This window comes from Pinus tabuliformis, chromosome 7 (assembly GCF_031772625.1).
Source record: "Pinus tabuliformis cultivar Carrire ecotype Pingquan chromosome 7, CPIR1, whole genome shotgun sequence".
NCBI lineage: Eukaryota > Viridiplantae > Streptophyta > Pinopsida > Pinales > Pinaceae > Pinus > Pinus tabuliformis.
Window position 1 is genome coordinate 1396290037 of NC_142293.1, and position 17425 is coordinate 1396307461.

The 17425-nt window shown below is 35.1% G+C and overlaps 1 protein-coding gene across 1 annotated transcript in view; it reads left to right on the forward strand.

The window, feature by feature from the left end:
• LOC149252881 (formate dehydrogenase-like) overlaps positions 1 to 17425 on the forward strand; it is a 91125-nt gene that overhangs the window by 31724 nt on the left and 41976 nt on the right. The window contains exons 2-3 of the mRNA XM_089454301.1: positions 10492 to 10701; positions 10865 to 11016. Coding sequence (XP_089310427.1) covers positions 10492 to 10701; positions 10865 to 11016 — 362 coding nt within the window. The remainder of the gene's footprint in view (positions 1 to 10491; positions 10702 to 10864; positions 11017 to 17425) is intronic.

Genomic DNA, 17425 nt, shown 5'->3' on the forward strand with positions numbered 1-17425 from the left:
ATTTGCTTGAGTTTTAAATGCACTGCATGTGGCGTTAATGAGATGATTTTATGGATGCACATAAATGAAATTCTAATTACAGTCACAGTATGTGGATCTTATGTAGAATTGGTGTTAACCTGTCTTTTGTTAAGATAGTGAATAGTCGTGCTTGAGCTGCTATGCAAATTTGTTAACTGTGGTTAAGGCTCGATTGTATAAACTATGGTACAAGTTATTTGTGCTATGCATCCAATGCTGCGCTTCTGATTAATTGTGCATAATCCCTAAGATACACATGTTAACGTGTCATGCAACTGTGGCAGACGGATTATTGATTATGTATGATAAATGATTTTGTTTTGAAACGGTAGAGCCTATGGTTCGGGTTATCTAATATATGCATTATGCATTATAGGATGAATTGCATCCATTGAGGCGTTCTAATTATTTATTCGTATTGCATAAGATATATGTCGGTGGTACTTTCGGCCATGACAATAGGAATATGAACATGCTATATGGCAAATCTAGTTATTGTAAATGGATGACCTGATCTCCATAAATGTTGGATTGAATCCTCAAAGGAGGGATACTCGAATGCGGGATATTGAATAATATTGATTGATTCCTCCTCTGTGATGTGATGTAGGCATGGGTAGAAGTGCTTGTGTTAGCTTTGTTATGAGGTAGTTGTATATGAACGCGTGTGACAACCATTACATCTAAATTTATTACAAGCTAAAATTAGTAAAGGAAACCAATATGTTGCCTTTAATACTGTGGCTAGGAGGTGTCTACTGAAAGAGGACCCAAAGTTGATCATAATTCATGGAACAAGGTACCAATCAACCTTAAGCACAATGCAAGAATAGGATGAAAACCTTAAGCATGACCACCAACTCATCAAATGGCCTTGAGGCTGCAATATGCAAGAAGAGGATGAAAAACATTGACTTTGAAAGCTTTTACAACCAGAGAACCTTAAAACCCCAACTCCCTCCTTAGGACAATTGTATTTGAGTTTACCAAGAGTTGGCTTCCAACACACCCAACACTCAATGCCAAACATGACATGGTACACTAAAACACAAAGACTGTAAAACCTTTCAACATATCGACAAAGTACACATTCTTCCTTGAAATACACATTCTAAGGAAACCCACAAATGACTTCTCCTCATTTTGAGGATGGTACCTAAGTTAAATTGGATTGCATAGGGATTTCTTAACACAGGGTTCAAAATTATTACAACAATATACTCATTAATCACTAAATATGTCATTTGTAGGAATTGCAGTTAGGTGGGGAGGATAACACTCCTATCCATTTTTAAAGCTACACCCAATTAATAAGTTCTCCATGTGCCACAATAAATGCAATTTTTATGACTATAGTGACACATCCCTCGAGATTTCCTTCCACACCAACACTTTTATCCATGAACTAAAGAGTGACTATTTCATTATTATATTATACATACATGTTAATATAAGCATTAAAATTTGTATTCCTTTGTCAAAAATGCTAGTCCAAGAGATACATTTGATCACCTTGTCTTGTATCCAATATCCAATGTTGACCCCTATATCCTTAGATCTAGAGTGAAGGTTTCATTTCTAATGTTGTGTTTGAGCTTAAATTCTAATTAAATATTTGGGTTAGCCAAGGTCATTACTTAACTTAATGGCTTTGCAATATACAATGTATCATATTTTTTTTAAGTTCAATTGGTGAGATATGTCTGGGGGATTGAACTTTCGATCACTTGGATACACAAGGGCTTGCCAACATGCTTTTTTCCAATTGTGCTACTACCCTCAGAAAATATACAATGTATCATATTAACATCCACTTAAACCAAATTGACTTTTGGGACACATGTCTCTTTGATGATGAAGGGAATTCAATTATGTGATGTCAAACACATTCCCTCACAAACACTCACAAAGACCCTACACTTTTTAGGGTTCGAACCTAGGTTGTCTGTTATGAAACCAACTCACAAAAAGATAGAAAAGATAGATAAACAACTTAGAAATCAGCCTCTTCGAGGGGGCAACCTCCTTTACATTACACAAAAGAACAATTATTGGATGATACAAATGACAAAGCCTCATTTCTATATATAGGAGTCTAAGGGGTCACAATATAATCAAAGTCAACATAACAATAATAATATAAGGGCACAAAAATAACAATAGTGGGCTTCTATGGGGCACAATAATAACAATATGGGGACAATAAGGGCACAACAATAACAGTAAGGGCCACAATGACACTAGTAATGGTGGAATCACTAGTGTTATAGGGACCTAACATTGTCTATATGGAAACACTGTATAATTTTGAATTTATTTATTGTAGATTTGTACATAGATGGATATTCCTTTCTTTGCATTTATCTTTTAGACTTCTTGCTTTCACCAATTGATTTAGAGCTTATGGAGTCTCAAGTAGCACCAATCCCCTTGCTTCTATTGGATTGAATAACATGATTTCTCTTTTGAAATCCATAATATCTCATTCACATGCTTCCTATTTCTCCCATAAGACTTTAGCACAGACTCCATGATCATGTTTGTGTCCCTCTTAATAACGCACTCCTTGGAAGGGGCCATAAAATCTTTTATTAGGACTAAACTTGGATGTCTCTTCTTTCTTGCCCTTTGATTCTTCATTCAATCATACCACCCAACAACTTGTTATTTTTCCATTTTTCTTATAATGACCTTTGTTGTTGGGAAGGTGCCTTTCAAGTATTTTGTCTTTGCATATAGATACACATAAAGTATCATTATTTTAATCTAATGGACGTGGTTGTTAAAATCACCAATATTTAATTAAATATGCATTGTTATACCTTTGCTCAAGTCAACTTCAATTCAAATTCTAACACATGTGTGTATACCCTTCCTTGCTTAGTTTGTAGATTGTTGTAAGTCCCCAATATATTTATGTTGCCTTTTGAAAGATCATCTCATCCCAAAATTAGTAGGGGGGATTCAATATTCAAATCTGGCAGAGTGGGGTTGAAGAAATGGATATTGAAGATGGATTCAATTATAGAAACTATCTTTTGAAAAAAGGTTAGTTTTGCCCCAAAAAGAAAGTCCCTCCTTTGAGACCTTGCCACAACTTCCATAGTTGTGAAATTTTACAATAATAGAACCTCTAGAGTAGAGGTTTAACATATACTTAGAACTTAGGTTGGAATTGATTTGATTCTTGAACTCTTTAGATGATGACTAGAGATCATTAAATACATAGTTTGAAGCGTTTGCTTGTAGTTATTAATGAACTTGTTAACCATCCATAGATGAATACTTCCCTTCCACATGTGCTTGATTTTGTCAATAATGAAAGAATCCTACTATGTTTTTGGTATATTCGACAAGACTACATCTTTAAAATAAACAAGATTCAATTCTTAATGCTTTGCAATCATGTAAGAGGGAGGGACAATCGAATTCACGCAGGAGGAGGTATTCCCTTTGTTTAGCGAAACTCTACAGAGATAAAGCACTAAATGCAAGATTAACCCCTTGTTTATGTGATAATTAGGGAATATATATCTATTCTCTCAAAGATTAGTCTTATATATTCAAAAAGAATTTCTCATTTATTCTAAATAACACTTAACACTGTTTATAGAATAATTTCTCACCATTACAATCACAATAATCATTTTTCAAGGCAAAAACTACATCAAAACTTTTTGAATATGCAAGTAGATAATCTCCACAAATGAAGATGAAAACATATTTTGAGCATGTTTAAAGTGGATTAAAATATAATAATAAAAGACACAACAAAAATCTTGATACAATAATAGCTCAAATAATTATCTTTAACAAAAATCTATTAAAAATTACTATAAAATTATAAAATGAAATTAACATTAATAAATAATCAATTAATTTATATAAAATCCCAATTTAATAATGAATAATTACTTAATTCTTTAAGTTCCACTTCAAAGAAAGCATTGACACATCAGCTAGAGAAGGGTGCATTATTGTTTCGGAGTTCTATGTCCGTCGCATCAATATTTTATTTGATGTGCCCAATTATTTTTCCAAAGTAAAACTATTATTCAGCGTAAATAATAGAATGTATAATATTTCAAATTCTATAAAATGTATAATATTTCAAATTCTTTGAAAATCCGTTTTACTGAAACACAAATATATGGCCGTCGATGACATGATCGGATGGTAGATATTCTATCCCGCCTTTAAATTCAAATCCTCTTGGTAGTTTGGCGCCATTGCGCGTATCCCTCTCAACGAGCTCAGTAGCTCGCATATGAACAATCATGGTTTGCAATCGCATAAACATTGCCCCAGAATCGATCCACGAGCCACCAAATCTCTCTCTGCATGACTTCCAATAGTTCATCTGCATTTCTTCGTGGTCAAAACGATTTCAGAACAAGGTATTTTTCTGCAAGAGAGTGCTAAAATTGCAAAGCGCCATTATTTTCTTGTCGCCGTCATGAATCCTCTATGCCTTGTCCTAAAGAAATTATTTAGAGTTCTTGATTGGAAAAATTTGCCATATTTCAACTTTCTGGAAATATTTCAACTTTTTGCCTTACAGTTCATTCCCCAATGTCACTTCAGGAGCATGCAGGTAGTGATAAAACTTGGGTCTGGCATGCAACTGATTTCTCAGATGGGGAACTGAAGGAAGAACTCTTCTGCATTCGTCTTGGCTCTGTAGACAGTGAGCACTGTTCTTAGACTCTTCTAATCCTTGTTATGATCTTTTCTTTCTGTCTTGTATTTTTCTTTGATAAAATCAATGTTTGAGTACCTATATTCTTGGATCATTTCATTGAAGGGTTGATTTTGCCTATGTTCTTAGGATGATTTTGTGCAGATTATAGTGGGTTGGTAAGGGATCCCCCTCCCCAAACACCCTATCAGCATAGTTAAGACTTGAGTTTAGGGTGGCTTTAATTATCTCTGGTAATAGCAACTGATACGGAGGATTGTGCATAACCCACCCCCTTTTTTATTCCAATAAGCAGAGGTGGTCACTATGGTAATCCGATTTCAATTTGTAGTTAGAAAATGGGGTCACAACTTTCCATATTTTTTGTTTTGTTTTGTCTTTTTACATCAAACAATAGTATATTTATTAGAACCATAGTCAACTAAACAAACAGGAAACAAATTATTTGACAGGTGGAAGAAGTGATAGGCTTAGAGCAATTGAATTGTAGGCCATGCTTCTTGACAAATTGATGAACAGATGTCTCCTTACTTGAGATTTAGGTTGGCACCATGGCCATCCTGTCCATCATTATACACTAATCTTGTCATTATCTTCTTCACTGTGAATGACTGGCATGTTCCCTGCAAATAGATCTAGGCATAGAGGAGCCAATCCAAGAACAGTAATCTCTAGCACAAGACAATATTAATGATCTAAATACCTAATCCTGAAGCATGAGTTTGATTTTTCTCTACTGGTTCTGAATCTCTGATTGAGAATCTCCCACTCGTCATTATCAAACCTTCTCCTTCATCATTGGCATCAGCTGCACTGCTGAGGTACTTTGGTTGGTTGTCATTGGACTTGAGAGCTTGAAGTTTCAAATGATTATAGTAACAGACAGCCAGAAAAGCTAGTCCACACCCACTCAAGTTTATGACTGTAACCTTTTCATTTATTACAGACAAAGATTATGTTATGAGCAGCCAGTCCTTGACAAGACCAGCAACATTCATAGTCAAGGCTGAAGTCTTTCCTATCAGAAGAAACACTGCAAGATTAAGAGCCAAGGCACAAGCAGAAATGTCATGTAATCCAAATCAAAGGAAGAGACCCTGATTATCAGAAATGGGTATTCTACTAAGGCCCAGGGGGTGCTGAGAAAAACAAGGCAACAAGGAGCAACAAAGATGTGATGGGATTCAACTTAATCCCTTTTGATGTTCGTGGAATTTGTATGAGAACCAATTGGGTAGTCTCACATGCAACTGCACTTAACTGGAGAATCACCTCCCATGCATTCATCTTGGCCTCCCCATAAGCTGAAATAGTAACTCCAATGGATATGGCCAACATATTGGCCTCGGGCTCACCTTTATAAGCTTCTTTCTTCAGGGAAACCACAATCAAATACACAGCAATGGCAATTAGAGCTTTCAGCATTTGAAATAATGATACTGAGAGGAAAACATAGGCAGAATTTGAAAACCAGAGACCCAAAGAATACACTTATCAATACTATGGGTTCAACGAGCTTGAAGACTCTTACAATAGCAACAGCCAGTGTTGAGTAGAAGCCCATGTGAATCATGGTGGGACTGATCACACTAAAGTTGTCAAACAATGGCAACTCCAATGGATATGGCCAACATATTGGCCATGGCCTCACCTTTATAAGATTCTTTCTTCAGGGGAACTGCAATCGAATGCATATCAAATGGGCACAAGAGCTTTCAACATTTGAAATATCGATACTTTGAGAGACATGCACCAAGGGCTGCATCATTTAGGATTTGTACTCAGTTTAGGTGTCATATTCAAGGGGAAGTTGTTATGCTTTCCACCACTTCATAGATTGTTAGAGTGATGAAACAAAAGAGGCTCCCTCTTGAGGCTAGATTATGTCATTCATATCAGCTGTGTTGTTGATGTCCTAGCTCAGCTTGGTCTTGCCAAAACTCTGTTGAGGTTCAAAATTTATTATAAACTGAAATGTCTTCACAAGAATTGACCTCATAAAATGCCATAATCACAAGATATGCCATACATGGCTGTGATTATGGCTCGCAAGACCCTTAGACTTTGAGCAATGATGCTCACAACATCACTTATGATTATGCACTCTACAATTCTGTGACTAGCTGAATGTCAAGCAATTGAACCGCGATTTAAATCCTATTTTGTCAACAATAAGTACTATACTTTGTCTTTATTTAGTGTAGAGAACCAAGCACTTATTCTGCTCATCTATAGAAGGGACAATGGTTGTTTGCCTATGAGGTATAAGGAAATCCTATCAGATGTTTTGTATTTTCGTATGGAATTGAATCATACTTCTGCACACTGTAACATTCATATATATCAACCTGTAGAGGCTTTAATAACACCTGGTATTCTGGTTAGTGATTTTATTGGACCTCATGTGCATATCCTACATGCACAGGATGGACTATTCATATGTTACAGGGTATTATTCTTATTATTTAGGGTGCACATCTTCAGGTGCTCAAGAACGATTACTAGAACAGTCAGTTAATTCTGCAATTTAAAGGATGAAAAAGGAGGTTATAGGAGTCTAGTTTTGGTTCTCATCCACAATGTCACACTAGTCTGCCTGGGCATGGTTCTCATGGTTTAATAGTGACTTGAGGAGTCATAATACCACAGATCACTAAACACGAACAGCTAAGGTAGCCCAAGGACAATAGCCATCTTTACACATTAGCCACCTTCCACCTATTAGACTAGCCCTACATTCAGCAGAGCAGAGATAATATTTTCAAGAGTTTCCTTGCTTGGACATTAGATGATAGGAGAGCCGAGCATCATCATTCCTATGCCTCCCGTAGGATCACACAACTGGATCCTTTCTTAAGCTTTTGGCAATTCCAACAGTGATCCAATAGCCTGGTTCCCACCACCATTGACATCATCCCATCCCTCTCTCCAGACTTTTAGTGCAGACACTCTGTTGTATCCCTACATTTATGCTACTATTAGATAGTTTGATGGTTTTTTTTTCCCGTTTTGATGCCTTGAGACGTGAAGATTCAAGAAATTTGATCGTTTTGATGCCTTGAGACATGAAGGAATTTGATCTTGTTGAAGGCTGAAGCTCCGCATTTTTTAATAATTCTTTTGTGCCAATGGGCTGTGTATCACTGTTTGGAAGAGACGTGCACAGTAGCTCTTAGAATAATCATTGAATCACCCACCACTGTTGCCTAGCAGGCCCCTTGAGCTTCAGGAAGCTGGAGGCCTTTGAAGAGGGCTTGAGCCTTCACTTGTTTGTTCACGAAAATACCAACCTGCCGTAATATCGACTCTCTTGATTTCATCTGAAGTCAATGAAGGCTCCCTGCCCCTGCCATTCCAGGTTTCTTTTAAAGGTGCCATCAAGGAAAAGGGTTGTTATACCTTGATCCAGCATCCAGGGTTTCACGTCTTAGAGAGACACATCTTGAGAAATAGGTGGATGGTCCATACTGTCTTCCCAAGCTTAATGCACTTGCCATTGCGTGGGATACATGATAGGTGTTTCCAAAGGAAACGGGCCAAGGACTCGCAGAATGGCGAGACAGGGGATCCTTTTATCACCGACTTTGTTTGAAATAGTTATGGCGAAGTCCATCTTTCCACCAGGCCACTTTGTCGGACAAATATTTCAACAACAGTTTGGCTTCCCTGGCTTGGTTAGATATCATTGGATCTCTTATTGCCAAGCCCCACTACTCTCAAATGGGGCTCGAACCATAATCCAATTGATTAAATTGAATATTTTGTTGTCCGCTGTCTCCTTTCTACAGGAACCACCTTATCTCTCTCCCAAGGATATAGGTAACCTACCGGTGCCAAGAGGGTTGAAATCAGGAAAAGTGACAATACATCTTACCTGGATTATCATATTGATATTTACTGTGACTAGATTGATTCATTATCCTTTTGGCTGTACTTACCCATGGGTTTTATTTTGCTCTTATTACATTCCTGAAAGATTTGCGGAAGATCTCAAAGCGCTCTTCTTTGTTTAATCTGTCTGTAATGATTGTTTTCCAAAATATGCTTGCAAAAATATGCTTGAGCTATTTTGACATATTTAATGTTAATTTTAAGATATAGGAATGGTATTGGGTTTTTCCCTCATGGTACAGAAATGGAAAGAAGATGAAGTGGACAACAATAATTAGAATTATTCTTAGAAATTAGTTAATGGTTGGTATTGAAATAAAAATAGTTATTGTTTTAAAAAATGTGATTTTATAATAAATTAATAACAATGAAATAATAACTCTCTTGTTTATATTCAGCCTGTAGGCTATTCAATTCCATATCATTCCATTATTATTTACAACTCATTTAATTGTCAATCTCATGCTATGATATTGGCTTTATCCCCAATTTAACATGTACTGCAGATTTACCTTGATCTTCACTTGTGTTATTGTATGTTTTTGCAATTTCTTGGAAAGCTTTAATGCATTTGGTCTTTTATCGACTCCTTTGTAATGGTGAGATTGTACTGTGTAATAACTGTTCTCCTGTAGCTTTCGTATTTTGGATATGGGGCATTATATCTCCAGAAACACAGATAGACTAACACTCTCTTTATTTTCCTGTAAATAAAACAGAGAGTTTCAGGTGCTTGAATCAAGGGTGGAACACTATAATGCTAAAGAGGTTCAAATTTGAAAATTGTTGAATGCCTTTCCTCCATAACAACCGAACAACTCTAGCATAACAAGTGAAACAACTCTTTAACAAAATGGAGAGGGGAGGTGCAAGTAAAACAACTCTTTCAAAAAATGGAAGCTCTCTCAAATCAGGCAATGATGACTCCAAGGACTGCCTTTTGAGTTCTTTAATTTCCTTCGAACTCTCCTCTCCTTTTAGCAGACATTTCAAGGGCAAAGATAATTGCATTTCTAGCCTTCCCATTTTTTGTTCCTTTCTTGTGGTGGTTTTCCCAACAATTTCCACCCTAAGTAGCGTTGTTGTGGACGAATTTTACTATTTTCTTATAAATGACATTTTGCTCCTTCCTTCGAACGTTTCGAACAGCTTTAGGTACCATTGTTTCCTTTAGAAATGACGGTTCCATGTTTAATTCGTTGTTTCGTTATGATGTCCTCTCTTTAACCGTGGTGACCTACGTTTAGGTTGAGATCAGCTCCAATGGTTGATGGAAGAATGATTTGTCTAATTGTAGGATGTTGTCAATAGGTTTGTGCAAGGCTCTGTCTCATTAAGTGCCTTACGGAATAATTTTTACCCTTCACAAGTGGCTCCCACTCTCAACCCCTCTCCATTAAATCGACCCCTCTCCATTAAATTTGAACATGACATTTCATGAGTTAAATCCAACATAAACTACTTGATCCACACTAGATAGGTTTATTCTATTGTTAAATTTGAAAATGACATTTCATGGGCTAAATTCGACACAAACTGCTTGATCCACACTTTGATAGGTTTATTCTATTGATATATATATATATATATATATATATATTTGTTTTGGTTACACTTAAACTACACAATTGTCATTGTTATATTTTTTTAACTTTATTTTTTCTCACTTTAGGAGTTACTTTTAAAACAACGCATTTTATTTATTCTATTGTTGTATATATATTTTTGTTTTGGTTACACTTTAACTACACAATTGTCATTGTTATATTTTTTAACTTTATTTTTCTCACTTTAGGAGTTACTTTAAAAAAAACGCATTTTATTTATATTGGATATATTTTTTAATTCCATTGATTTGTTTGTATCATCATTGGTTGAAGATCAGCGAAAGTAATGTGGTGTCCGTGGCAGAAGATGAGCTAATGCGCATTCTCATATTGATGCGAAACTTTGTGCCTGGATATAAGCAAATTGTCGAGGGTGATTGGAAAGTGGCAGCAATTTCTTACAGGTCATATGATCTAGAAGGGAAAACTATTGGTTCTATTGGTGCAGGGCGTATTGGCAAAGAACTACTTAAGCGTTTGAAGGTATTCATTCTTAGGAACTAGTACTACTTCATGATGTTGCAAACTTATTTTCAAAAATCAGTGCTCCATAATTCTTACGCATGCATGCTGTTTGTTTCAAAATTTCAATCTAATAATAATAAACATTACATGATGTTGAATTGAATTGCGTTCCTTTGTACAGCCCTTCAATTGTAAGCTTCTTTACCACGACCATCTTTCTATTGGACCCGAATTGGAAAAGGAAACTGGAGCAACATTGGAGACAAATCTTGACGAAATGCTACCTAAATGTGATGTACTTGTCATTAATATGCCTCTTTCTGACAAAACTAGGTGTGCCTTATCACAATTTCATAAATAATCTCTTCCATTATTCACTCAAACATCAATAGCACCTATATATTTTGTACAACTTGTGAACAAAAACCTAATTATTGTTTCTCTTGCCCTTTCCTTTTGGTTACAGTAGGGGAATGTTTAACAAGGAAGGTGTTCTCTACCAAGCCTATCTTTTCTCTCAGAATCTTAACATCCCCTTTGCAAAGGGTTTCATTAGAATGACAACAACCCGCATTTAAAGCATTTCTCCACCCATCCTAATTAGAAATACAATTTTGGGTTCTCTACTAATTTTCTCCACACCCATTTAATCTAACAATGGACATAGAGCATGTATATTTATACTTGTGTGTTGGAAATACCATTTTATACTTTAATGTTTATTATTTTTGTTTTATTATTATTACTTGAATTTCTTCTTAACAAGTGGTTGTGTTTCTTTTGGTTTTAGTGAAAGTATGGGCTCCAATGTTGGCTCTCTTATTATGGAATATAATTCATCTTTGAGAATTTTTCAATTATTAAAGTAGGTTAGTCAATTGCTTAAAATATTAAATTTATTTCAAAAAGTTTTTGTTACTTTATAGGTTAGACACTGGCTTGAAATATTAAACTTATTTCAAAATGTTTTTGTTACTTTATAGATAAGGCGTAGATTTCTTGGCTCTATGATGAAAATAATGAAGGGAAAATACATGTTAATATGTTACTTGTGCTCTTTGACTGAAAAATACACGGTGAGAGAAAAATGTATATTATGCTAATTGAGGAATGTTTTTCACTTGTCGAACTTATAGTATTGAATTTAACACACTAACACTTTACAACAATGAACTAACAATATTCATGATGAAAATAGCAATATGGAAGATTTATCTGCATAATGAAAAAGGCAATATGGAAGATTCCAATCACGTTCCAAGGCATTTCTTAAAATGTGGATGTGACAAAAGGTTGTTGTGGAAGTTGTTGTTTGTATATGGAAAATTTCTTGATCATTGTGTATAATCCTAATGTTGATAGATATGTCTACTAAATGCTTCCAGTTAATGGGGCATTGATTTGAGCATTCAATATATTTTTATTCTTTATCAAAGTATTCTTTTGTTGTATTTGTATTTTTCAATTTATGCCTTACGGCGTTTCCTTTGCAACATCTAGTGCAAATGCTAGTATATCTTACCTCATTTTATGGTTAACATTGTATAACAAAAACATGCGTTGTGTTATGTAATTAATACTAACATGTAATATTGATTTTTTTTGTCAGAATGCTATAGGTAATGATTTCCAAGACGATGATCCAATTTATGTTCAACATATATCAGGAGATGATGAGGATGAGGATGAGGATGATGGTGGTGAAGGAGGAGATGATGATGATAGTTGCGGTGTTGGTGATGATGTGGATCAGAGTAATGAGGATGGTCAAGATGATCATGAGGATGATCTTGGTGGTGGTAGCTAGGCATGCACATGCATTGTTTTTTATGAAGAAATTATTGTGTAGAATGACATTGTTATGTTTAGATGGGTGTTGTGAATTTACCCTATATCAATGAGACATTTTGATTTTGTAATCATACGATGAGTTTGATTTATGTATGTTGTTAATTTATTGTAGAATAACGATATTCATGAAATATTTTGATTTGTTAATCATATTTGAATTTTACTTGTTTTGATTAAAAATAATACTGATTTTATTAGTATTATGTTGCTATTTTATACATGTTTTGGAAATTGTTAATGACACATTGTTATTTTTTTGGATGGATGTTGTCAATTTCTCTTAAATTTCTTTACAAATGATTTTGAATTGTGATATCTGCTTTAATGATATTTAGAAACTATCATATATTTCACTATGAATCTATAAAGGGGGTCATATATGTAAAGAAAAATATACTCTATATAAGAAGTCAAATGCGGATGTAACCATGGATGCAAAATTGAAAGTAAAATTGGATGTTAAACTAGGAATTAATACAAAATGCAAACAATTGACATACAAAGTGTTTTAAATTAGAAGTGAAAAATTGTGCAATAGTTGACACAAAGAAGGGAACAAAACATGGCATACAAAAGGATATCAAATTGGGCAAAAACAAGGACACATAAATGGGCACCAAATTAGATGCAAAAAAAGACAACAACTAGATGTAAAATAAGATGCAAAGTTGAGCGTTAAAAAGAAGCAAAAAACATTACAAATTAATATGCCAAATGATGATGCAAATAATGGTGTAAATTTGGGATGCAAACTTGGGTGCAAAAAAGGAAAAAAAAAAGATGTAAGAAAAGACATAAAACAAGATGCAAAATGGGGCTGAAAAAAGGTGAAACCAAGGATGCCATATTGGATGTAAAAAATGATTCCTAATCACATGAAAATTTAGGCTTGAACTCAGACACAAAATTATATGCAAATGTGGACACAAAATGAGGCAAAAAAAGATGCAAATTTGGATGGTGAAAATGATGTAAAACTAGACACCAAAAAAATGCAAAATTGGATGAAAAAGTCAGTGTAAATAATGGTGCAACATTGGACACAAGTAGACACAAAAAAATGGTGCAAAAAGGGGCATAAAATAGCTTAAAATTGGATGCAAAACTTTGTGAAAAAACAAATACAAAAGTAGACGTAAAAAATGGCTCTAAATTGAATGTACCATTAGACACAAAATAAGATGCAAAGGTGGACACAACACATGACTCAACATAAGATGCAAATATAAATGAAAATTTGGATGCTCAAAATGATGTAACATTAGATGCAAGAGATGGTGTTAAAAATGATGCAAAATTGGATGAAACAAATGACGCAAAATATGGTGCAAAAAGAGATGGGAAAAATGGAGACAAATCAAACATAAATGTGGATGTAAAAAATGGTCCAAAAAAAGATGCAAAAATGGGCACAAAAATGGATGCAAAATTTGGTGCTAAATCAAATTCAACACATGGTGCAAAGATAGGCACCAAAGCTGGTGCAAAAATAGAAGCAAAAACTAGTGTAAGACTAGATACAAAACCTGGCGTAAGACTAGATGCAAAAACTGACACAAAATGGATGCATAAAAAGACGTTAAATTGGATTCAAAATACAGTGTAAACTTGATGCAAATGATGGTGCAAAAATGGAAGCAAAGAATGACACAAAATAGGAAGCAAAAGAGAATGAAAAATAGATGCAAAAAATGACACAAAACTAGAAGCAAAACCTGTCATAAAATAAGATGCAAATCTTGGTTCAAAATTTGACGCAAAAAATGATGCATAGTTTGGTGTAAAAAATGATGCAAAATCTAGCGTGAAAAAGGATGCAAAATCAGTTGCAAAAAAGGACGCTTTAAAAATTGTACAATAGAGCCAGATTTAGCGCCAGGTTGCTCATCACAATTACAAAAAAAATGCACTAAAATCTGGCGCTAAATCTGGTGCAAATCGCTGGTTTTGTTGTAGTGAATAAAGGTACTTGCAGGTTTCTCTAGTCACTAAGGAGTATACAAAGTAATCCAGTTGGAAGCCAAAGTAGGAGCATAGGTATGAGTCATCTACCACTGGGCCTATTTCTTTCCATTCCATTTATCACATTATTTAATTTTTATAATCTTTTATTTTCTACAAATATTGCGTTTAGTTAGATCATATTTTATGTTATGTTTAGTTAGATGAATCCAATAACATCTGATATTTATTGGAAAGAAACTAAATTCATATTGATAAGATAATATGTAATCTATGAGTACACAACTATGTGGTCATTGTTATGCCAATATGGTGGTGTGTCAAGGAGAGGCACACCCTTGGAAATGGAATTCCTCCTCTCCTTTGGCTCCATACATGGGATTTTCAATGTTAAATTATAGATATAGGGGGTTATTGAATCTATTATTCATTACAAAACCAATGGTCTCATATACATATGTAATGGGTTGTAGCCTTTCATTGTATTTCTTCATGATTGGTTTATGAAAATATGGTCCATAAATTTTAACCTTCTTCTAAGTTTTAAATGTTTTTTCATTATGAATTTTCAGGGCCCCGTGTCATATGTCCTTATAAGAGGGGCCATAGTTTATGGGCAAAGTGGGTGTTTTCATCACACCTAGGTTCTCATAACCCAATAAGAAAACCATGGCTATAACTATCATTGTTGTGTGGGCGCATTTAACAACCTATTACCTTTATTTGTGTGTTCCACATTGTTATAGACATTTTTGGGCACTACAACCCCAAGCATGAAATTTCCATAAACCAAGGGCTCCTAAGTCCCTAAAAGTGATGTTCTAACCCCTAAAGGAACAAGGTCAACTGATTACAGCTTCTCCCAGAGGTTCTCCATGAAAAACTGCTCAGAACTGGTCAAAACAGGATCATTTCAGCTGCTCCATAGGCAAAGTGCGTTGCATCTCATCTAAATACACTGTGTGGGTGCATTGCATTTCAAAAATCCCTTCTATGGGGTGCGATGGGTGAGAAGTGACAAATGGCAGTGTCATTCCGCGAGGTGGAGAGGCATGGAAACTTCTAGAAACTTCTCCTGTGACACTTGCCTCTCTGAATTCGACCAAGGATGAGTAAGAGATCATCAATCTCCAAGTGGAAGCAAGAACTATCAGAGGGAAGAAACTAATCAAATCACAAGCTGACTCATATCCCTTACAGATATCTATATATGGATCCCTCATCCCAGAGATCCAGAGGCTGGAATTTTGCATATTGTAAGGAATTGTTGTTGGTTTCTTGAGACAACATCAGATTGTTGGGTGATCTAAGCTTTGTATGAGGTGAAGAGGGGCTTCCTTGCTGAGAGGATGATGCTGGGTCAGAACAACTGGTTGTAACTCCCTTGGCTCTTTCTTGTTTATCAATAAAAGCTATTCAAGTTTTCCTCCATACTCTTGTGTCATTTATTTTTTATGCATTTGTATGGTCAATTTACATCTAATCCTAGATTGTTTATGATTATAGATCCATGTTCTTGTATAGTGCTATGCTACTGTGATCTTACAAGTACTCTGTGAAGCTGAGCGTACAAGGGAGCAAGTAGCGAAAGACTATCAAGAGAGAGAGGAATCGCACTAGGAGATTAGCACAAGACAGAGGTTGGTCTTCTTTGTTCTTCTCTCATCTATATTTCATAAAGGAAAAACGAAAATAGCTTTACTTTGTTTGTTTCTAAGGTAGCTACCACACCTTAGTGGGATACAGTTCTGTGTAGACACTTTTCCCTGTAACAAAATGGCGACTCCGCTAGGGACGAATTAGTTTGTTTGTTTATCTTCCTTCTTGTTTATTTTATAAACATACAGACAGAGCCTGAAGTCGAGCCAGGTAGCTTTCGAACTGTATTTTCTATGCAAATGCAAAGTAGATAAATGTCGCTTCAGTCAATCTCTGGGATTTTTTTATAACTTAAACAACTGATTCATAAACTCTTTGATTGCCCCTTGTGGTAGCCCTCAGAACCTCCTTAGATCTACCCCTGATTGTTGCATTACTGATTACCATTTGCTCATCCAAAACCCATGAAATGAACTGCAAACTGTGACCCGGAACCCAAGCAAAGTCTCGTCTTTGGTCCAGCGCAGGTACTGTTATGTGAATCTGAAATTCAGTGCACTTCCCGAGTGTAGTAGGTGCGCTGCATTTCAAATTCCCTGTGTTACAGGTGCGCTGATCAGACTAGGCATTGTTCAGTTTTGGTTTCTGTGATTCATTCTTTCTAGTTCTATTCATGAATTTTGCTGCCTGTAATCAGTATATCTCTGTTTGAAACACCTTTTCCTTGCTTTTATTCCACCTCCGTTGTACAAAAGAACTGTAAATGTTTTTGTGTATTTGTTGAGTCATTTTCAGTTCTCCTTTGCAAAAAGTAACGTAATTGTACTATCGTCCTTTGATTTGAAAGTGTCGCAAGTGTCGTTTTCAGTCATAGGAAAGAGTTTGGTTGCTGTAGATAGTCAATTATCCTGTTACTATTGTATTTGGTCTGAATTTGTAATTTTTCTATTATCGAAAACAAGTATTCATTTCCCAATCATAAAATGTTGTGATTGTCTCCATTTTTTATTTTGAAAAGAAACTTGTTAATAATTGTCGCTTGAAAAGTAATTCAGATTTGTGCATTAGCTTTCTTTTTACCATTCACATACTAAGAAAGCCAAAAATAAATACATGCATGTGCATTTGCATTTAGACTGTTTGATTGGTTTGATTTAGGACTGTGCATTTAGTGTGTGCTCTTTGTTCTTTGTGAAAGAATACTGTCTCTCTTTCCTTAGTAGCTAGGATTTTCATTGCACAAAGAAGATAAAAGACTGTTTATCATCTTAGATTGCATTTACATCTCGCGATGAACCTGAAAGGCAAATTTCTTAAACAAGATCAACTA